This window comes from Paramisgurnus dabryanus, chromosome 8, assembly GCF_030506205.2.
Source record: "Paramisgurnus dabryanus chromosome 8, PD_genome_1.1, whole genome shotgun sequence".
Lineage (NCBI taxonomy): Eukaryota > Metazoa > Chordata > Actinopteri > Cypriniformes > Cobitidae > Paramisgurnus > Paramisgurnus dabryanus.
Genome location: NC_133344.1, coordinates 44593094 through 44615309, shown reverse-complemented (window position 1 = coordinate 44615309; position 22216 = coordinate 44593094). Strand labels below are relative to the sequence as shown.

At 39.1% G+C, this 22216-nt stretch overlaps 1 protein-coding gene across 2 annotated transcripts in view; it reads left to right on the top strand.

The window, feature by feature from the left end:
• brwd1 (bromodomain and WD repeat domain containing 1) overlaps window positions 1–22216 on the top strand; it is a 32152-nt gene that overhangs the window by 7157 nt on the left and 2779 nt on the right. The window contains exons 8-41 of one of the 2 annotated variants that reach the window (XM_065281889.1): window positions 44–265; window positions 1555–1655; window positions 1772–1842; window positions 1928–2028; window positions 2420–2460; window positions 2546–2647; window positions 2733–2886; window positions 3007–3141; window positions 3395–3523; window positions 3630–3855; window positions 3958–4134; window positions 4533–4716; window positions 7766–7856; window positions 7938–8078; window positions 8162–8229; window positions 8545–8773; window positions 9299–9415; window positions 9507–9614; window positions 10496–10620; window positions 11083–11165; window positions 11270–11381; window positions 11473–11534; window positions 11619–11774; window positions 14034–14154; window positions 16633–16758; window positions 16847–16916; window positions 16995–17048; window positions 17149–17274; window positions 18307–18459; window positions 18558–18727; window positions 18828–18964; window positions 19074–19208; window positions 21270–21584; window positions 21995–22129. In XM_065281889.1, coding sequence (XP_065137961.1) covers window positions 44–265; window positions 1555–1655; window positions 1772–1842; window positions 1928–2028; window positions 2420–2460; window positions 2546–2647; window positions 2733–2886; window positions 3007–3141; window positions 3395–3523; window positions 3630–3855; window positions 3958–4134; window positions 4533–4716; window positions 7766–7856; window positions 7938–8078; window positions 8162–8229; window positions 8545–8773; window positions 9299–9415; window positions 9507–9614; window positions 10496–10620; window positions 11083–11165; window positions 11270–11381; window positions 11473–11534; window positions 11619–11774; window positions 14034–14154; window positions 16633–16758; window positions 16847–16916; window positions 16995–17048; window positions 17149–17274; window positions 18307–18459; window positions 18558–18727; window positions 18828–18964; window positions 19074–19208; window positions 21270–21584; window positions 21995–22129 — 4477 coding nt within the window. The remainder of the gene's footprint in view (window positions 1–43; window positions 266–1554; window positions 1656–1771; window positions 1843–1927; window positions 2029–2419; window positions 2461–2545; window positions 2648–2732; window positions 2887–3006; window positions 3142–3394; window positions 3524–3629; window positions 3856–3957; window positions 4135–4532; window positions 4717–7765; window positions 7857–7937; window positions 8079–8161; window positions 8230–8544; window positions 8774–9298; window positions 9416–9506; window positions 9615–10495; window positions 10621–11082; window positions 11166–11269; window positions 11382–11472; window positions 11535–11618; window positions 11775–14033; window positions 14155–16632; window positions 16759–16846; window positions 16917–16994; window positions 17049–17148; window positions 17275–18306; window positions 18460–18557; window positions 18728–18827; window positions 18965–19073; window positions 19209–21269; window positions 21585–21994; window positions 22130–22216) is intronic. The other variant, XM_065281890.1, reaches the window with a different exon arrangement.

Below are 22216 nucleotides of genomic sequence, written 5' to 3'. Positions count from 1 at the left end.
TATAATGAACAGCTTGTAATTCTGTTTGTTTGCTGCTTTTCAGGGTTCTGATGATGCTTTGGTAAAGATATGGTCTTCTTTTGATGGGAGGCTTCACTCCACTCTCAGAGGACATCACGCAGAGATATCTGACCTCGCCGTTAACTTTGAGAATACCCTTATTGCGGCCGGAAGCTGCGACAAAACCATTCGAGTCTGGTGCCTTCGAACCTGTGCCCCAGTGGCAGTCCTCCAGGGCCACAGCGGATCTATTACCTCTTTACAGGTTAGTAGGCTGCAGAATTTTCAAAGCTTTCATTTTTAATAAAGTTTTTTGGGGACAGGTCCACAATTAACCTTTTTGCCATCTATGCAAAATGGTGAGTTAATGGTGAATTTGAGGCCAATCTGAAATTAGTTTTAATAGAGACGGTACACAGTATTTGAGAAACTTGATGGATCATTAAAGGTGAATAAAACATATTTCAAGGGCACATATTATGCATATTTTACAGGATATAAGTCTCAGGTGTGCATAGAATGTGTCTGTGAAGCTGCTGACTGGGTAAAAAATATGACCATGTCACTCCAATTTCAGCATCGCTTCACTGGCTTCTGGTCCATTTTAAATTCTGTTTAAGATTCTATTGTTTACGATTCTATTGTTTGTTTTTAAAGCTCTTAACAATCAAGCTCCATCTTTTCTTATAGATCTTATCTTCCCTTTGTCATCTTACAGATTTTTAAGATCTGCTGACAGGGCTCTTTATCTGTCCCTCGTTCCCGTTTGAATACTCAAGGGCTCGTTAAAGTTGTGCGTAGGTCCTACAGCGTAGCCGTTTATCTTTTCTACTTAGCATTTTAATTTTATTTCATTTTTGTCTTAATGTCTATTTTTTGCTTTGGTTTTGTGTTTTCCTTTAAAGTTTATTTTATTTTAAGCACTTTGGATGGCTTTGCCATGTTAATATATATGCTGGCGCTAACATATGCTAAAATTTATACAATTGACTTACTTGCTTGCTATTTGGTAGAAATTGAATGAGTGGGGGGTCTTCATATATTGTTGTGGGTAAAATGGGGGCCTTGAATTTACTCCCTGGCACACAAGAAATTTTCAGTTGCGTTAGGTAGAAGGTTGTGGCCATCACAGTGTTGCCAGCTGCCCTTAAAGTAAATCAGCTTCTTTTTCATACACCAATCCAGTGGCTATTTAAAAATTTATAAAGAAATTAACAAATAAATGTTTAAACTATTGCCCCCCATCTGCGATCTCACAGGCTGGCGATACGACAATCGCACTATGGGTCTTATTGCGTAACACTACCAGAAGTGAAAAATCTGCTTTACATGATTGAAACTTATTGAGGTCTTGGACCCAATTTTCTTTCGAATGGTCAGGAAGGGAAAATCGGGATTAATTTGGGATGAAACTCCTGTAGTGTGAGCCCAGCTTAAATGACAACTTGCTTTTGAAAAAAAATGTCTGTTTGAATGAATTTGCTTAGTGTGTGTAGTGTGCTTATCTTCTCTTGCACTAACAGTTTTGGTATTTATCTTACTTTCTGTCCGTAGTTCTCTCCATTTGTCAAGGGCTCCAAAAGGTACATGGTGTCCACAGGAACAGATGCAACGGTGTGTTTCTGGCAGTGGGATGTTATTAATAACGGTTTTAGGTGAGTGTTTTTTTTTCACCACATCAGCATTAACAGAATATTTTTAAAGAGCACACAGTGCTACATTCATAACTGTTGTCAAAAAGTAAGAGTTGCTGTCTCCATTAAATGTTTAGTGATCGGCCACACAAATTCACAGAGAGGCCGAGACCTGGTGTTCAAATGGTCTGTTCATCCTTCAGCCCTGGTGAGACTGACTGAACATTTTAATTGCTATTTTTGACGTGTATGTTTACATTTGTTTACAATGTATACATTTGTTTCCCCTTCAGGTGGCATGTTCCTTGCGACAGGAAGTACAGATGATGTCATCAGGATATACTACCTGGGCAGTGGTAGTCCAGAAAAACTAGCTGAACTTGACTCCCACACTGTAAGGGCTGCTGAGTTTACCCTAAAATCTAAATAACCCTTGTGTTGTTCCAAGTTGTTTGACTTTATTTTCTTCAAGCATTTTACAATAGGTTTGAGGTCGTGTTTTGTATAATGGATGATTAGCTTAAAAAAAAAAAAACCATCAAGTATGTTTTGACTATGGCACTTAAGTTCTAGTTGAATTTTGCCGCAGACGTCAAACCTGGCACGACTCATTTTGACGTGGCACGTTTAAATGGAAAGAAGTCAATAGCTACAGCCGTTTTCCAGCTAATTTTATTTGGACCTAAATTGTTTAAAGCATTAAATAATGTATTCATTCTATGGACTTTGTAGTTTCATTTTGTTTTGTATGTGAGTCGATAATATGATTAACATGTAATTTGTAGGACAAGGTGGACAGCATCCAGTTCTGTCATTCAGGAGAAAGGTACCATTTAGGGTTTATAACAAATGTTTTTCTCTCTGGCAGCATGTTCTGTACATGTTTTAATAGTAATTAATCTATATTTTAGATTTGTGAGTGGCAGTCGGGATGGGACGGCACGTATATGGCGGCTGCATCAAAGACATCAATGGAAGAGCCTTTTATTGCAAATGTCTGCCACTCTTCCAGGGTATACAAATATTTTGAGATCTCAAAGAAATGTTTCATTAAAGGGGTTCTGCAGCTTATTGTAGTCCCTCTCTTTCTTTCTTTAGGTCCGCACCTTTAACAGAGGAGGAAAGTTTCTTCAAACCCAAAGTCACCATGGTCTCCTGGGACCGACATGACAACACAGTCATTACTGCTGTTAACAATCATCTTCTCAAAGTCTGGAATTCCTACAGCGGACAGTTACTTCATATTTTAAAGGTCACATGACACTGCCAATCTCATGTTAATCTTTGTGTATCAAACAAACAAACAAACATACTTGACATGTAATTATTTGCTCAATAAAACTAAATGCATCTCTCTTGACCCCTTATCCAGGGCCATGAGGCAGAGGTGTTTGTTTTGGAGCCGCACCCCTATGATCCTCGGGTCATGCTCTCTGCTGGCCATGATGGAAACGTCTTCATATGGGACCTAATCAGAGGCACCAAAACTCTGCATTACTTTAATATGGTACAATTATTTCCAGCACTTGCACATCCTCAAGAGTTTTATCATAAGACATTTGTTTGTGCATGAGGTAGGGATGCCAAAAAACATACTTTATAAAAGTGTGTGCATCACTGTGGTCGTAAAAAATCCCTGAGGCTCTCGAGGAAGCAAAAACATTCCTTACATGCTGCTAATTTAGCAATGACTTTGATGTTATTCTCTTTTTTTAAATACTATTTTCTTTATTCTTCTAAATGTTGCTTCTGTTGTGTAGATTGAAGGTCAAGGACACGGTGCTGTGTTTGACTGTAAGTTTACACCTGATGGCCATCGATTTGCTTGCACAGACTCTCATGGACATCTGGTTATATTTGGCTTTGGGAGCTCCAAGCCTTATGAAAAGGTTTGTAAGATTCATGAAGTCTAGCAGCAAGATATTAAACAACTGGCAACTTCCTACATACAGAATAGTTTCACATTTTTATTTATCTGTCCAAAATGATCATTAGCTTCCAGACCAGGTGTTTTTCCACACGGATTACCGGCCGCTCATCCGGGATTCGAATGGGTTTGTTCTGGATGAACAGACCCAGCAAGCCCCGCACCTGATGCCTCCTCCCTTCCTAGTGGATGTAGATGGAAACCCTCATCCTCCCAAGTTTCAAAGACTGGTCCCTGGAAGAGAGAACATCGCAGATGAACATCTTGTTCCTCAACTAGGCTATGTCGCTACAAGTAAGATGCTCTTATTTTGTCATAATTTGTCATTGACTGCATCCATAGTCCAGAGCAGAAAAGCAGTGCAGAGTCTTTCTGATCAACAACGCTCAATTTCAGGTGACGGTGAGGTTGTGGAGCAGGTGATCAGTCAGCAGCCCACAGAGAGTGAGGAACCTCGCCCCAATGTTCTGGATGATGCCATCCGCCAACTTCAGGAGCATCAGGACAGGCAGGCCTCAGCTCGAGTGCAGGGTGTCCCTGCCCGTCTTGCAGAGCCTGGAACTCCTCGCAGAGGTGCAACAGAGATTCACACTGAAGAATATAAACTGCTGTGGTTTTCTGACTTGAATTAAACTACCAGAGCAAAGGGCTAATGATTACCTGACATGGGTTTATGTCTGAAACAGTAGTTGCTTATGTGTAGTAATAATTACTGTGTGATAAATGGTAAAATGTTATACACAACATTATGCTGGTAAAACTGTAAGACTAGTAATAAACACTCACACTTATTTGAACATAATGGCATGGCTGATGATAGGGGTTAAATGCTATGAGTGTACTCTTGATCCTTACTGTTAAAATGAACAACTCTAATGTAAAGATGTGGAGTGATGAATTTGTTTGCCATGCCATAGTCAGTTTGTTACTTTCTCTTGTGCTAATCACATGCTTAATCGTTTGAATTGCAGTGTCATTGAATGAGCGGATGGAGGTGCAGTCTCCGCCTAATGTGGGTTTGCGTCGCAGTGGACAGGTGGAGGGCGTACGGCAGATGCACCAAAATGCTCCACGCAGCCAGATGGCCACAGAAAGGGATCTTCAGGCCTGGAGACGTAGGGTCGTCGTGCCTGAGCTTACGGCAAGCAGCTACAGGTAAGATTCTTAATCTGTGGACTCGCAGTTCAGCTGGAGGATAAAATGGGATTATGTTTCCAGGACATTGCTGTGTTTGATACTTTCCACAACTTGAAATATAATGTTTTCAGATGATAACTAGCAGGGCTTGACATTAACACCCACCAAATGTGGGTAGATTTCGGCTGTGGCGGGTAAGGCCAATCCCACTAGCCACTTCGGCAGGTTAGGTAATTGTAGTTTTCTTAAGTTATGCGAAATGATAAACAATGCGCAGTGCGACACTGGGAAACTACAACTCCCATGAGCACTCTGCACCCAGCGCAACGCACAGAGACCGTTTGTTGAGACTCGCTCGCGATCAGTGGAGCGTTGCGGACCAAAGTGCCACCTTCCAGAGAGCGCGAGAGAGCTGATGGATTTGCGAATGCACAAGAGGACGCAGGCTGAGCCCACACACATTTCGGGAAAGATAAAACAATTGCATGGAAGTGATTGAAGAGATATAAATTGCGTGCACACTCTCAGGGCAAGAGCGGAGAGAAATTCAGCGGATACCTGAATGCACACGAAATCAGAGGAAACCCGCCAGCTGAGAGGTTCGCGCATCATTTTAATGTAGGCTGCTTCGGGCAACAACAATGCCCTCTCGACATCATTAAAGGAATAGTCTACTCATTTTCAATATTAAAATATGTTATTACCTTAACTAAGAACTGTTGAATCATCCCTCTATCATCTGTGTGTGTGCACGTAAGCGCTGGAGCGCGCTGCGACGCTACGATAGCATTTAGCTTAGCCCCATTCATTCAATGCTGCCATTTAGAGATAAAGTTAGAAGTGACCAAACACATCAACGTTTTTCCTATTTAAGATGAGTAGTTATACGAGCAAGTTTGGTGGTACAAAATAAAACGTAGCGCTTTTCTAAGCGGATTTAAAAGAGGAACTATATTTTATGGCGTAATAGCACTTTTGGGAGTACTTCGACTCGCCTGAAAAGTCCGCTCCCCTTCTCACTCTCAGAATGAGAGAGGGAGGGTGTTACTGCGCCAAGTCGAAGTACTCCCAAAAGTGCTATTACGCCATAAAATATAGTTACTCTTTTAAATCCGCTTAGAAAAGCGCTATGTTTTATTTTGTACCACCAAACTTGCTCGTATAACTACTCGTCTTAAATAGGAAAAACGTTGATGTGTTTGGTCACTTCTAACTTTATCTCTAAATGGCAGCATTGAATGAATGGGGCTAAGCTAAATGCTATTGTAGCGTCGCAGCGCGTACAATTTGCATAAACAAGTTGACAGTAAAATTCATGTACATGTCTTGACTAGGGGTGGCACGGTTCACAAAACCCTCTGTTCGGTTCGTATCACGGTTCTATGGTCACGGTTCTCGGTTCAGTACGGTTCTTGTTGTTATTTTTTCTTTACATTTTTAACACTCCAGAAATGTATTATCTTATTAATGTATTAATTATCCATAATTTAGGATACAGTATTAAAAAGAAGTTATATCATGTAATCATGCACAAACTGAATTTGACTTTAAGCACATTATTGGGACCATCTCAGAGGAAAGCCAGATGAGATTTTGATAGAGCAAGAGGGAAGACATGATGATTTCAACATGCTTTTCATTTATTTGGCAAAAAAGAGAATGTGTATTGCCATCTACATGAACTTTATGTGCATTTTTAGCACACAAAGATAACTTGCATTTATTAAAATGCCAACTTCAGTGTAGCTCTTAGATTTATCACTGAGAGGCTGCTTAAATACTGCAGAGAGTATACTGTATGTGGACGAGAAAGAAACATTACCTGTACACCTGTAATATTTAAATCCGTCTCTTTTGACCACTTCTGTCCTGATTACTTTGAGGGGCAATTTCTGAAATAAGATTGCAACTTTCACACGCTAGCAAAATGAAACTACGTGGAAATCAGCCGCTTAGTTTTATCAATGAAAGGCTAAAAATAGCGCTAAAAACGTAAAACAGTGTTCAGTACCTCAGATTAGATAAATGGTCGGAGAGAAGGCGATCTCCTGGGGCTGTTCGAACACATTCAAACCATAGACTGCAGTTCAATCTATTGTTTTATTTCCGCTGTCATCATAGGTAACATGAAATAAAAATATGTTTCCACACACCAAACTTATACGACGCTGGCGCATCCTCCAACTGCGGGCAGACTTCCTTTTCTCTCCCACTTGCCATTTCTACACGTAACATAACCTGCAGTTACTTATACTCCAAACCAGTCACCTCTTCTTTCGCGTGAAAGGGAAACGCGCTATCTGAGGTCACATGCAGGGCATGAGACTACATTGCGCATGCCATGAACCGTTGAACCGTGCGGCACACACGCGCTCCGAACCGAGACAAGTGAACCGAACGGTTCGGATTTTTTTCACGGACCGTGCCACCCCTAGTCTTGACAGTGTTTACTAGGCTACTGTTGTTAATAAATATTTAAATTGTTTGTAGAGTGTTTTTGTGTTTATATTTTTAGTTAATCTTATACACCCCTGCTCCACTTTTAATATGTTCATTCAAGTTAATCTATTTATGCATTACTAGCATGTTTTTCATGCACCTAATTATATGATATAATCTATACTATACTGATATACCTGGTATATACCAGCTAATAAATGTTGTCTTAATTTGGGTGGTCAGACTGCATTTGAAATTCAATCTGCATCTAATTTAGCTAAACCAAGTAAATTAGCTTGAATTAAAGTCATTTTAGGATGCCAAAGTCAAGTTTAATCATATAAAATTAATTTTACCAGCAACAAAATTGTGGCCAGTGAAAATGCTGAGTAGCTAGTAACTTTGGAAAACAACTAGCCACTTTGGTTGGTGAACAAAAAAGTTATGCCTTGATAACTAGACACTGCTCTTGTACAACGGGAAGTCGTCATCAATGTGGGAAACATTTGTTATGTTTCCATATGTGTTAAATGAGTAGTAAGCTAGGATTCTACAACAGTCATAGTGCGCACAAAGACTTTATTCTGCATTAATAAAATCATTTTAACCATACTGATGGTCCATTTAGGTCCCAGGAGTCGTTCAGATCAGTAAAGGGTGAGGAGGAGGTGGCCTTTTACAACACAAAGAAACGGAGAGTGACCCATGCCAGCTTCAGGGTAGGGTTATGTCTGTTATGAACCTTGACACTGATATTTTGTTCAACACACATTAAAGTTGGATCTCACTGATGCTTGCAGGATGATTCAGATGATGAAGGGCCATGTGACAAGCGTGTACAGTCACGCAAACGTCATAAGAACTTGGAGCGTAAAGACAGACTGGCTGAAGAGTTCATAGAGATGTCCTGTGAGGAGGGGGAAGAGACATCCGCTTCTGAGGTAAAATATTTGGAAGTACTGTAATACCTGCAAACAACAATATTCATGTCAATATCAATTTGTATGATTGTTTTTTGCTGTAGGACAGTGAAATTGAGGGCAGTGATTCATCCATTGAGGATGAGGAGGAATGGAGAAGTGATAGCTCGAGGTATGTTGCTACCATCATTATTATTTTACATTTTAATTTCAACACCACACATGCAAAAATTATGGATTCATTTAATCAAATAAAATGGTTTGTGTGGCCAAAACAACAAAAACTAACAGAAAATCTAATAATACAATATAACAATTAATTCATTGTTTGATGGTCGTCATTGAATGATTTATTATCATCAATTGTTATTAGAAATGGCCAAGGATTTCAGGAAAACAGTGCTGTTTTCTGTTTGGCAATGAAGAAATACACACACTTTTATGCAGTGCTTTTTATACACTTCTTGATCAATGTTTTTTATTTAAGTCACTCCTCCAGTGATTGTTCGGACTGGACGGCAGATGCTGGAATCAGCATGCGACCGCCTTCATCCTCATCGTCCCGAAGGCGCGCTTGCCGCAGGATCAGCAGCTCTGAGGAAGAGGATGACAGTGAGGAGGATGAAGAGGCAGCAGAAGAGGAGCAAACTCTGGGTGAAGAGGAACAGACATCTTCACCACGAAAGCACAAGAAGGCCAAGAGCAAAACGCCAAAGGTACCTGCTGGGCTGTGTAACATACCACCTAGCTGTTATAATCAAAATTCAAGATGTATGTGAATTGAAAACTTTTTTGCCCTTTTAAAACCACTTTTGTAATGATGCTGGTACTTGAGAGTTAAATGGTAATATGAGGTGGCAGACACATCTGGACCTGAAGCTGAGACAGATTTTAGTGGTGACCTAAAACGCAAACCCTGGCCTATGCCTAAAGAGAGGAGTCTTAAGTCTAGATTTAAGAGTGTAATTTCAGGAGAGCAGACTATTTTAATTTGATTATTTATCGTTTTTTTTTCTGTTGTAAAGTGACCATAAAGCTGCAATCCAAAATTTGCCTCTCTTCATCTCTGTATGAAAAAAAATGTCAAGTTATCTGGAATTTTTTTCCAAGTAAGGGTAATTTGTGTCAATGATTGATTTTTGTTAATTTTTAATTAATAGACATTACAGATTGCAGCTTAAATAAATAAGTTTTAAGTTATTTTAAAATTTAATTGTTATGTCTGGCTCTGTGAAATTGAGCGCCCAAAACCAAGGCCGCCCATTAACAGAGAGATCTCAAATGAGTTCCGCCCCTCAGCCTGGATCACTGATGTCATTCCCAGGAAGTCCCCCTTTGTGCCTCAAATGGGAGATGAGGTACTGATTGTTTCACTTGTCTTTTGTATTGTCGTATGTCTGTGGAACCTGTATGTCTAATGTTCCTTTGTATTTGTGTTTCTCTTCGTAGGTCATCTATTTTCGACAGGGTCATGAGGCGTATGTGGATGCGGTCTGTAGGAGTAATCTGTACCCTATCAATCTAGAAAAACAGCCATGGAAGAAATTTGAGTTAAGGGTAAGATTTCATTCAAACGACTGAAGGAACTTTGAAAATACACACCCTGCCAAAAAAAGTCACCACCCTAATTTAACGAAGCAAATAGATAAAAGACTCTTATTGCAGAGTTACTGCATGGATGATTGTTTCAGCTGGCAACAAGTTATTTGACACAAACTAATGCAGTAAGTAGCTTCATTTCTTAAACAAGCATCATGGAAAATATGTTAATGGAATGTATTAAGCAAAGAAAATGTCTAAGGGAGATTGCTGAAACTACTAAAATTGGGTTAATAACTGTCCAACTTATTAAAATCTGAAACGATAGTGGGGAACCAATGTGGTCAGAAAAAAATCTTGAATTATCTTGTTCGGCAATCACTTGCTGCTGCAGTTGCACAGGTCCAGGTTCAGTAACTTTATGTGCCCAAAGAATGCGGTCAGCTGACTGCATGAAAATATTGAATGACCAGGTTATTCCATCAATGGATCTTTATTCCCTGATGGCATGAACATATTACAAGATGACAAGACTAGGATTTATCAGGCTCAAATTGTGAAAGTGGTTTAGGGAGCATGCAACATAATATGGATTTCAGACCTTAACCCCATTGAGAATCTTTGGGATGTGCTGAAGACTCGGGATTGGAATAAATGTTGTGACATTGTAGAAGCTTATCAAAACGATGCCATGGTGGATGCATGCTATAGTCAACGCTAAAGGCGGTCCAATGAAATATTAGTGTGTGTGACTTTTTTTGGAGTGCAGTGTATATTGCTGGTTATTATTGGTTTGACACTTAGACTATGTGCACACTACCTATCTAACTATGGTTGTGACCAACCACTTGAACTTGCTCACTGATGCTAAGAAAACTATTCTCTGTGCTTTTAACTAGGATCAGGAGTTTGTGAAAATAACAGGGATCAAATATGAAGTGTGCCCACCAACGCTGTGCTGTTTGAAACTGACCCAAATTGATCCTGGAACAGGCCGAATAACAGACAGATCCTTCTCAATAAAGTATGTTTGTGCTTAAACATTTTTTATCCTTTTAGCAAAAACAGGGATGCAAACTTGTCACCTTTTGGCGAAATTTGCTGTTAAGGATCCAAAATAGGTAATTATTGTGATTCATCTAGATCCGATGAGTTTTTAAAAATTAGGGCTGAGGGGGATCTGTAAGGTCAGTCTTTGGTGTCCAGTAATGGCTTTCTTCTGGTGACTCAGCCCATCTTTCTTCAACTGCCTCATTATTGTGCATCTTAAAACAGCCACACCACATGTTTTTAGAGAGTCCTGTATTTCATCTGAAGTTATTTGTGGAAAATAGAAAATACATATACACCATACACACAGGTTATTTATTTATTTACTCCTGATGAGTTTGCATCCGTGAAGATATATTTAAATGTAAATGATATGTTTATAAATGTTGCTTTGTAGATTTAGGAATGTAGTAAACGTTTTGCTATGTTTTCTTAGATATCATGATATGCCAGATGTAATTGATTTCCTGGTGCTGCATCAGAGTTATGATGAGGCGCGAAACAGAGCGTGGAGACCGAGTAAGTTAACTGTTTGTTGTGATTTTACCTTGCATTAAAATGTATTTAATGAAGTGATGGACATATGCAGAACATGTTGATTTATGTGTTCATTGTTGCTGTAGATGATCGATTTCGCTCTGTGATTGATGATGCCTGGTGGTTTGGGACCATAGTTTGTCAGGAACCGTATCAGCTACAGTATCCTGACAGCCATTTTCAGTGCTTCAAAGTCAAGTAAGCCCAAACTTTGCTTGGAAAAATTAAGAGTGTTGTAAACTCCTTGGCCATGGACTGTATTTTTTACTTTGTTTTTGTTTTTTTGCAGGTGGGACAATGGTGAGACTGAGAAGCTGAGTCCTTGGGATGTGGAAGCTATTCCTGAAGATGGTAGATATCTCAATCTTATATCTCAAGTTCCTCTTTTGTCAGGAATTTAGCATTTGAACATTGTCTTTGGTTTCTGTGTCGTAGCTGAGCGGCCAGAGTCGGTCGGGGCAGGTGTGCCAGTGACGGATGAAGAGATGATTGATATCCTATACACACCACAGGAGGGTGAATGGGGCGACAGGGGACGAGAGGGAGAGAGTGCACGCATTATCATGGCCATAGAGCAGCTCACATCTGTGGGTGCGTGGCTTTATTATCTCATTTTTTTGATAGTGTCATTTACCCTGTTTTTAAATTAGATGTGATGTGATGTGTATCTGTTCCTATTGCTCGAACTGGATGACTGTAAAGTAAAATTATTTTGCAGACTTATGGGCTGATCACACCAGACCTGTTTTAAACGCTTGGAAACGCAAAGTGTGCCATTTTTGGTCACTTAAAGGTATTGTGGAGGATTTCCTTCTATCCGATTGGATCATCAAGACTATTGGTCCTCCTAGTTGTCAATCAGGAGTGTTGCGCAATTGCATTTTTTTATAAAGTTGAGAAGACGGTTCTTTTCTAAAATCTGAGAAAATCCTCCGCTACACCTTTAAGAAAAGAGAAGCGTGATCTGGCTTTTTATGTTGCTAGGCAAACAATGTATCAACTATAGTCCAAGCATTTGGGAAATTTTGCTACAGATGTACAGTCAGAGCTCTGCTTGTTTGAGTGTGAGAGGTGCACAAACACACAGGAGACAGTGGGTGAGTGCAGTCTCCGGTTGTTCCAAGCAACTTTAAACTTCTGTCACCACAATGGAAGGCGTTTAATATTCTTATGACGAAATTTGAATCCTGCACACCGCAGGACTTTAAGTTTATATATTTAATAATAATAATAATAATTAATAATTAGTTACATTTATATAGCGCTTTTCCAGTGCTCAAAGCGCTTTACATATGAATGGGGGAATCTCCTCAACCACCACCAATGTGCAGCATCCACCTGGATGATGCGACGGCAGCCATATTGCGCCAGAACGCCCACCACACACCAGCTTATTAGTGGAGAGGAGACCGAGTGATATAGCCAATTAGTATGAGGGATGATTAGTAGGCCAATGGGCAAGTTTGGCCAGGATGCCGGGGCACACCCCTACTCTTTTTCGAAGGACATCCTGGGATTTTTAATGACCACAGAGAGTCAGGACCTCGGTTTAACGTCTCATCCGAAGGACGGTGCTTTTTTTGACAGTATAGTGTCCCCGTCACTATACTGGGGCATTAGGACCCACACAGACCACAGGGTGAGCACCCCCTGCTGGTCTCACTAACACCTCTACCTCTATTTAAGGTTGGATTCTTGCCTTTACAAGTCCCATTTTGAAGCATATTACAAACACAAAATGTAAAAAAGTGCAGCTCTGATATAAATGGATGTTGCCACACACAAAACAGCCTCATAAGACCAATGGTCATAAAAATAATAAAAACCTAAATCATTAGTACTCTGTAATCCTGTTTGAAGGAATGTGCATTATGAAAATAATTAAAGTGGTTTTATTTTTTATTACCATAGGGTTTGAATGCAAAGAAGAGGAACGTCCCTAGTAGGGATGTTCTTTTTAGATTTTATGAAAGATAATTGATGCTTGTTAATTGTTCATTAACCAGTTTGTGAACTGCTATAAATCCCAACTGTTTTTAATATAATAAGTGTATTCACACATTATTAAGACATAAAAAAACATTTAAACATTTTACCGTTGCTACAGTTTTTATCAAGCAGCGCTTCAACACAACGAAGCAAGCTGTAAAGAAACGTTGTAAATATAAACACAATATTAGGGTTATTTATGGTGATGGTACAACAGTACAGTGGATACTTGTACTGCAAATGCTTATTTTAATGAGTTAAACTGTTAGTATTCAAAACTCCTATTAATGGTTAAGTGGTTAATAATGTTAATCCCTGTGTACTTCCTCTGAAAGGGTTCCCCTTCCTAAGGGTTTAAGAGAAATGTCCAAAAGTGGCTGTTGTGCTGATGAGTTTTGCAACCAACACTCGAGGCTCACTCCGGATACATAACCGGACCAAACTGTGCCCGAGCACAATTGTTCCCACTCACCCACAAGCTTGCACTCACACTGTACGTTTATCGATCCGTGCCCGAGCATGCTTTCTTCATTAAGATGTGATTGTTGTTAAGAAAAATAGGAAGTTAAGCTCGCTCTTAACACCGGAAGCCTATCGTAATGTCAAGTTAGTAGTTTCTATTTTTTGTTTAGGACGCAATGATACACAGCCCTCTCACCATGCCTTAGTTGATCCTTTGCTTATGCTGCTCAAATAACCATGCTGAGCGCTTCAGAAGGTTTTTACGAAAGCAGATGAAGTTGAATATTCTTTGTGATATACTTTTGATTTTGTTTGGACTAATTCTTTATTTGCATAAGACTGGAACTTAAATGTGACGCATGACGACTCCTCTCCATTTCTGTCTCTCATCTTCAACAGAAATCACTGCACCTTTCTCTGGTCCAGTCGACCTTATTCAATATCCCACATACTGTGCAGTCATCGCATATCCTACAGACTTGAACACCATTAAACTACGGTTAAAGAACAACTTCTACAGGTCTGTATTTTTTTTTAAAGTAATTGTCACTGTGTACTCACCTGTGTGTCGCACCAACCAGTTTGGCTTACTTTCGTGGTGCACAGTAGGAAGGGTTATTTTGCTTGGTATTGCTATAAGGGTTATTTTGCATTTGGATGGTAATTCACATCTTTGTTCGTGAACTAAAATACAACTCTCTTAATATTCTATGCCAGGGGTGTCAATTTCATTTAAGCTGAGGGCCGGATCAGAAAAAAATGTCCCCTTATGAGGGCCAAACCCATAAAAACTAAAATACAACTTGGCTACAAACTGCTCATTAGTAAAGAATTAAGTTTACCTAATTGAATAAGTCCAATTTAAATGAGCATGAACACAGTAATAAATAAAACCATTAACTTTTTTTTGCAAATATACATTTTGAACACTAATGAGTACAAATGAGGGCAACATTTTGATTTTGACATTGGTGAGGATGTAAATAATGTCATTATCTTAATCTTAGGTGTCATATTTATTAATGTTACATGTCAAAAACAACAAATATAAAATAGGCATATTTTATTTGTATTTTATTTTGTACTTTTTCGTGATGCCAGTGAAGATTCTGACTGGGCAAATACAATACTGCACCATCAGATTTTCTCTTAATCTGCTCCAACAGAAAAAAATATAACACATTATACTTATTCCATAGCCATCCCTAACTGTAGTTAGCAATTATTTAATTGTTGGTGCTTTCTTTTTATTGCTTTATTTTATTGTTTGTGCTTTCTTTAGTTAAACTATAGCTCAGTGTGCACTAGGGATGCACCGATACCACTTTTTTGGAATAAGAGTACGAGTACTTGCCGATACCGAGTACTTAATAAAAAAACATGATTTAAATTTACAGGTTACAGCTTTAGTCATATAATTTAACAAAAAAAACAAAGGACTAGTTTTCCAGTTTGTTGTAAACTCTGCCTTTTTGGACAACACAAGAGGCATTAACCCCTTACACGCCGCTCAAACATAGACATTTCTCAGACTGTGGTATCGATTCGCTGGTTGCATAAAACTTTAAGACTAGTCTTAAAAGTTAGTCATGAATTTTTTTCTTCAAGACCGATCATAAGTGTTTTAAGTATGTTACATAGAAAGGTAGATTGGTCTAATTTAAATTCAAATTATAAGCCTGTTTAGCCCTAACTAATTGCTAGTTAGTAAGAATCATTCTTAAGAAGCAGTCTTAATGTCACGGCTATGTTTATGCAACTGGCCACAGGTATCAGGGGACTTTTAATGTGGTATCGAGGACGATACCAGTATCGGGATCGGTCCATCCCTAGTGTGCACTATAGTGTTACAACTTAGTTTGCAACTCCTCAGGTTAATATGGGATTGCCATGAAAAACACTGTCCCTGAATCATTATGTGTTCAGTATTTTGTGCATAAAACTGTTAATGCTTTCTTCCTCACTCACTTACCGGTAGCCTGCATGCATAATCATTCAAATCGTGTCAGACTGGCGCTTTGTTTCAAACGAATGGAGTTTACTTCGCGTTTAACGAGTAAAGACAAACCAATCATAAAGCGACGTAGGTGGGGGGGGGTAGGACTCAGAAAAGGAAGGCCAATCTATAGCGATGTAAGTTACAGAGGTGGGACTCATTGCAGAGAACAAGATCTGTTTACCGTTTGTGTACCACAAACAGCGCTATTTTTACAGATCGCTTATTTTATTTAACATTAATTTATTCAAGAATCACTAAATGAGATTAAAACTCTTCATATCACGTTAAGTAAATAACACATGCAACAGACGGACATCAGTTGTTATATATATTATTAAAAATTATTGTTGACATTCAGTGTTGTTCCGTGTTTTTCCGTTTTCTATCCAAAACAGCTTTTATGGCGACATGATTTTATTGTTATTTAAATATCTTTACTGATTCATCAGTCTTTTCTTTGTTGGTAGTTCTACTTATAGTTGCATATTTATATCTGCGTGCATCACATTGTGACAATTAATGATAAACATACCACTCGTCTGCTGACTTGACAGAAAGAAACGTCCTTTCTTCCTGAAATTACCGCTTGTCAAGTTCAACTGTTCGTTTATTTTTTCAACATGTTCAAGATCGAATGGGCCTTAATGAAATAACATTAAGTAACTTTGGCTGATACAAACTCGCACCTGACATGAAGCCTTTTCTGTCTGACTTACCACGTTTTTGCTAAAAAAAAGAAAAAGATAAAAGAACAGTGATGCCGCTTTAACCGTTCAGTAATGCTGGAATCCTGTCAGTGCGCTGCTGGACTAGAGTTGTCTCTTGCAAGAGGCGGAGATCACATGTTTGACAAGCAGTGCGTCCGCAGTGCTTGCTGGGAATTGTAGTGCAATTCTGGGCATTCTGAATTCGCGTGCCTTGTATTTGACACATGTGTTCTATGCCATTGGCGTTTGTGTTGCCTGGTTTTGGTTTCTTCACAAGAGGTGTCTTTTTCAGGCGACTGTCTGCACTGATCTGGGATATTAAACACATTGAACAAAACGCCAAGACATTCAACGAGCCCCGTAGTAAGATTGCCCAATCTGCAAAGATCATCACCAATGTTCTCTTAAAGTTTATAAGGTCAGTTTTTGACATTGGGAAAAAGAGTGCATTCAAATTACAAACCAAAACAAACATCATAAGGAGCTTATGAATTTGTTACCCACAGTAAACCTCACTGTACGGATGTTATGGAAATCTACAATGCTGTCGAAAACATGGAGTACTCCGATGATGAGGTGGGGTTATGCTCTACCTTTTATCTTCTGTGTTTTCCTTGAAACATAAGATTGATTCATTCATATGTGGTTTTTAAGGACTTGGATGACATTGACGCACCTGGAACCTCGGCTGGACATCGACTCCGTCAGGTAGTGTATAATATATTCAATAGTTTTGAGAAGCCAAAATGTTTGATCAAATAAATTATGGATGGTTAAAGATGCTGGTGGTTATGCATATGTTTGGCAGCCCTCACTGGAGGCTGTGCAAGACAGGGATGCGTGGAAAGACCAATGCAAGAATCTGTTGGACTACATGTTTCAGTGCGAAGACTCCGAACCTTTCCGGGATCCTGTAGATCAGAGTGAATATCCTGTAAGTCTCCTTAAATAGTCAATGAAATGACTTTAGTGAATCTGTTATGTTTCTTCACTTGATTAGATAGTGTATGTAGATAAAGGTCTTGGGTTCCCCTGCCACCAGATTGCTTTGTTTTGGCAAATCAGGGCACACAATATTTGGTTTAAAGAATGAGTAACAAATGTTTCAATGCTTCAATTGGTAGAGCAGTGTTCTTCACTCCCAACCCTGGAGAGCCGGTGCCCTGCAGAGTTTAGCTCCAACCTTAATCAAACACACCTGCAAGCTAATCAATGTCTTCATGATCATTAGGGCTGAGTCCGAAACCTCATACTGTATAGTAGCTACTGAATAAGATGAAGTACCTACTTACTTGCTGTTAAAACAGTAGGTACTGTATAGTATGAATCCTTGTAGTATGAATGAGATTCGGACGTACTACATCCGCCATGTTGCTACATCACGTGACATACGTCGTCATCACGTCATGTCATTTCAGCGTGAAAACAGCCGCATACCTCTTCTTCTTCGTTGGATAACTGCTCTCCCGGGGCATCATGGGATAGTAAAGTGTCCATCGTATGCACACTGCAAAATCTAACCGGAAGTAGTAGGTCATCCGGGTACTTTTCGCATACTGTTTTTCGAATACTATGTATTCGGACATGCTACTCGCCTCGCCTACTGCTTTTCGCGTACTATATAGTATGAAGTAGGTGGTTTTGGACGCAGCATAGACTAAACTCTGCAGCGCACCGGCTCTCCAGGATTGGGAGTGAAGAACACTGTGGTAGAGGAATGCGTTAGTTGCACGAAGATCTTGTATTCAATTTACAGGGAACATGCATGCTGATTTAATTGTGCATCTTAAAATGTGCTGTTGGTCGCTGTGGATAAACACATCTTTCAAATGCTTTAATATAAATAAATGTATTTCTGGATAAATGGCCTACAAAAATCTTGATGGTCTGACGATAACAGATTTTTTTGACCAACATTAAACAATTTTGAATGTAACATTCTTCATGTTGTCTTGGCATACTTCAGGACTACTTGGATATTATTGAAACACCCATGGACCTTAGAACTGTCAGACAAACTCTCGAGGAAGACCGCTACGAAAATCTTACAGACCTTTGCAAAGACACCAGGCTCATATTTGCCAATGCTAAAGCCTACACGCCAAATAAACGGTCAAAGGTAATTCAGTAATATCTAGAATAAGTGTGAAAACAAAATACTTTTTGCTTAATCCCATCAGGTATAATGACTGCTTATATTCTTGTGCCATTTGACAGATTTATAGTATGACATTGCGACTCTCAGCGTTTTTTGAGGAGAGCATACGAAAAATCATTTCCGACTACAAGACCGCTGTTAAAAGTAGCTTGAAGCTAAGGCGCAGTCAGAGGTTCAGGAAGAAACTGCAGCATCAGGATTCAGCTGCCTCTAGCCAAGAATCCACATGGTAGGCCTGATCTCTCAGCCTCAGATCTGAGTTAAGAGCCAATATAACAGGCTTATTGCCTCCTGTATCCACTTTACTCATGCTGTCTCTCTATTACTAGTCAAAAGAGGGCTACTGTTAAAACTCAGGAAACCATGGAACAGTCTACAACCAAATCTACCTCAGCTAAAGTGTCAGAGCGCCGTAGAGTCGGCGAATCCAAGAACGGTTTTAGACGTCGACACAAGTCTATGTCTGGTGAGACCAAAAACCTTTTCTTTTATAATTTATGTAGGATCTTTTAATGGAACTTTGAAATAAAGATTGGATGCAGAAGACAACTTGTGCCTTCATCATGTTAATGTAGGGTCTGATCAGGACAGCAAACAATCTTCGAGTGAGTCTGATAATGATGAAGGGGCTTCATCATCTCATCTCTTTAGGCGAGAGACTAGAGCTACGAGGAGGGCTGCACAGAATAAATCAACAAAGCAGAGACATGGTGAGACCTTCAGACCAATGACTAACTATCATATCCACCTTTTGCTGTAACTATACTTGGTATGAAATTTCTTAGAGTGTGGTTTGATTTAATTCATCTTAGGCCAGGGCTTCTAAATTATTTTTTACCACAATTTTCCAAAACAACACAAGCTAAGCTAAACAAAAAAATTCTTAATATACTTTCCACTGTTTAAATTTTTTTCGTCCATAAGAACGTGTTTGTCATAAAGTGGTGGTTTCCTGGACAGTGATTATCTTAAGCCAGGACTAGGCCTTAGTTTAATTAGGAAATATAACTAGTTTAACAAACATGTGCCTTACTTAAAACATTACTGGTGCGCATTTTCAGGCAAAACAAAGGGCACTGATGTATTTTATGATATGTCAGTGCAAGTTGTTTTCAGTTTTGGCTGCTCTTACATTCATTTTAGTCTTATTCCTTTCTGGGAAACCGCCCCTTAATGTATTAAGTTTTTCTGTGCCATGATAAGGACAGTGCATGTTTATTGTGCAGCTGTAGCGTTATTTGGGCTGTTTCATATGAATTTGCGCTTAGATGTTTGACTAAAACACATGCGCACTTCAGTTAGTGCGGTATAGGTGGTTTTAAAGTGTTTACATGGATGATACTGCAATTAAAAATGGAATAAGACACCTCTTTTAATACGATTATACTTACTGCGATTATGAGCTTTATCTCTTTATTTTTATCAAAGTATTGTGTTTACATGAGGTAAAGCATAATCACAATATTGCCAAAATCTCATTATAAGAGTGCATGTAAACGTGGTCAATGAAATCTTAGCTTGTCGTTAGCTTAGCTGGCGACTGATGTATTCCTGTGGGCGGAGTTTAGTCAAAAAACTATTCTACTGACGTCATTAAAGCATTAAGTAGAGGGCTGTAGTCCAAACCGGCCGTTCACTGTAGGCTTAGAAAGGGGTATTCTGTTAAAGAAAATATATCGCCTGGCAGTGAACTTTGAGCTTTATTATTTATGGTCTTACAGCAACATTACACACTAACTAGGTTTTAAAAAATGGGATCAGAAAGAACATGACATTTTAGACCAAGCTAATTAAATTTTTTTTCCAATAGTGCATTTTCCAATCCATGATGTAAGGAATATCGTTTCTGGTTCCAAGTCTCCATTGACTTATTCACGACATGGAGTACCCTCAAGTACATTATTGCTTTTATAAATCCGTTATCACACAATACAAATTTTAAGCCCAAAAATATGTATCAACGCAACTTTAGGGGTTGTGCATACCAAAAATTTTAAACGCGGCTGAAGACGCCAAAATGCCAGCTGTTTTTTCAGCTGAGCGCCAGATTTCTTCAGCCGAGCACATTTGTTTACATATGTGTATGACTGATCAGTCAGTTTAACCATCAGAATCAAGGACTAGAACAGTTTTATAATATGAAGTAATATGCAGATAACCGAAGATATGGATGGCCACCAACTAGGGCTGCACAATAATGAAGAAAACTGGCATTTTGTTTTGCGAAATTTAGTTTTGCCTGCAATTTATTTTGCGATATAAAAAATACAGAATAACTTTATCAGATGACTTGAATAGCTAAATTTGAGAAGTAAATGATTTTGTTAGGGAACCACAACGCCATAGAAAATGTTTCAACTTGTGCCTTAGATTTCTCGTACAGTTATGGGATAGTAACTTGAGAAAAAAAATAGTATTTCAAACATTGTGGAAATTTTTTTATCTTGTTATTAAATCCTCAATTTGTATCACCATGTCTTTCATGAGGTGAAATGTTTTTGAATCTAAGTCGTTTGGAACTGTTCTTATATATAGTGTATAGTGTAACACTAGCAAAAGGCATCCAAAATAGTTTCCCTTTTTAAAAGATAGTCACATCGCAGAACAGGCAATGTAGGTTATTACAGATGGGCACATTGCAATGTTGATGCTGAAACAATATATTGTGCATCCATACCACCAACTTGAATTAATAACTTTAACTTTTTGTATAGAAAATGCTTTTGAGATGTTACACACATCCTTTACTGAGGTGTCTGTCTGTATTTTAGAGAGCCACGCCATGGTGAACGGGCACAGCAGAAGCCAGGAGTTTCAGAGGGCAAGGCCCTGCAGTGACCATGAGCCATCGCTGGACTCTGATGCCTCTGAGAACGAGTCGTCATCTTCTGTCAGTTGTCGGCCCAGGACTCGCAAAACTGCAATGGCAGCTGTCAGTAAGATAAAACTCCTGGAAACCCTGGAGGAAGACGATGGCTCGGATGAGGAGGGTCGTAGATGCAGCGTCCGACATGTGACCCGCGCAAGCAAACGCTTGGCTGTAATTCAGAGCAGTGGTGATTCAGAGGAAGACGACGCTTCTCAGGGTATACATTCATAAGCTTAAAACAATTTTTAGGGGTGTGACAAAAACCTTATTATAGTGTCATAGCATAGTGGTTAGAGCTTGTAAACAGAGAGTTGCCATTTCTAATCTCGCAGCCAGAGGTTGCAACTGTGGTGCCATTGAGCAAGGCACCTTAACCCTAAAGTCCAATTTATATTCGTGCGTAAGGTCTGCGTTGCATACTTTAGAAGCATGTCACACTTTTACTTTGCAAAATAACTTTTAAATTGAATCTAATCACAGTTGTTGCTTGAATTTCTGTATGGTAGTGGATTTTTAACTTGGTACAGCAGAAATTATTTTTAGCAAATATTTAATGGTTGCATAGAATGTTAAACTGCCCAGTCTTTTACAAAATAATTATACTGTCTCTCCTATATTTTCTCACAGAATCAAATAAAAGCGATGTTTCTGCCAGCGATGAAGAGAAAAGTGAGGCTTGTGCTGACAGCGATTTCTCCTTTGACAACAAAGGAAGTCGAAAAGCTGCCCGAAGATCATGTAGACAGACAGCAGAGAGAAAGGGTGCGTTTAGTAGTATCTTTTTATGTTAAACCGAAGACTTGTGAAAAGTCACATTTTTACATTCTGATATTTTCTTATTTCCCATTA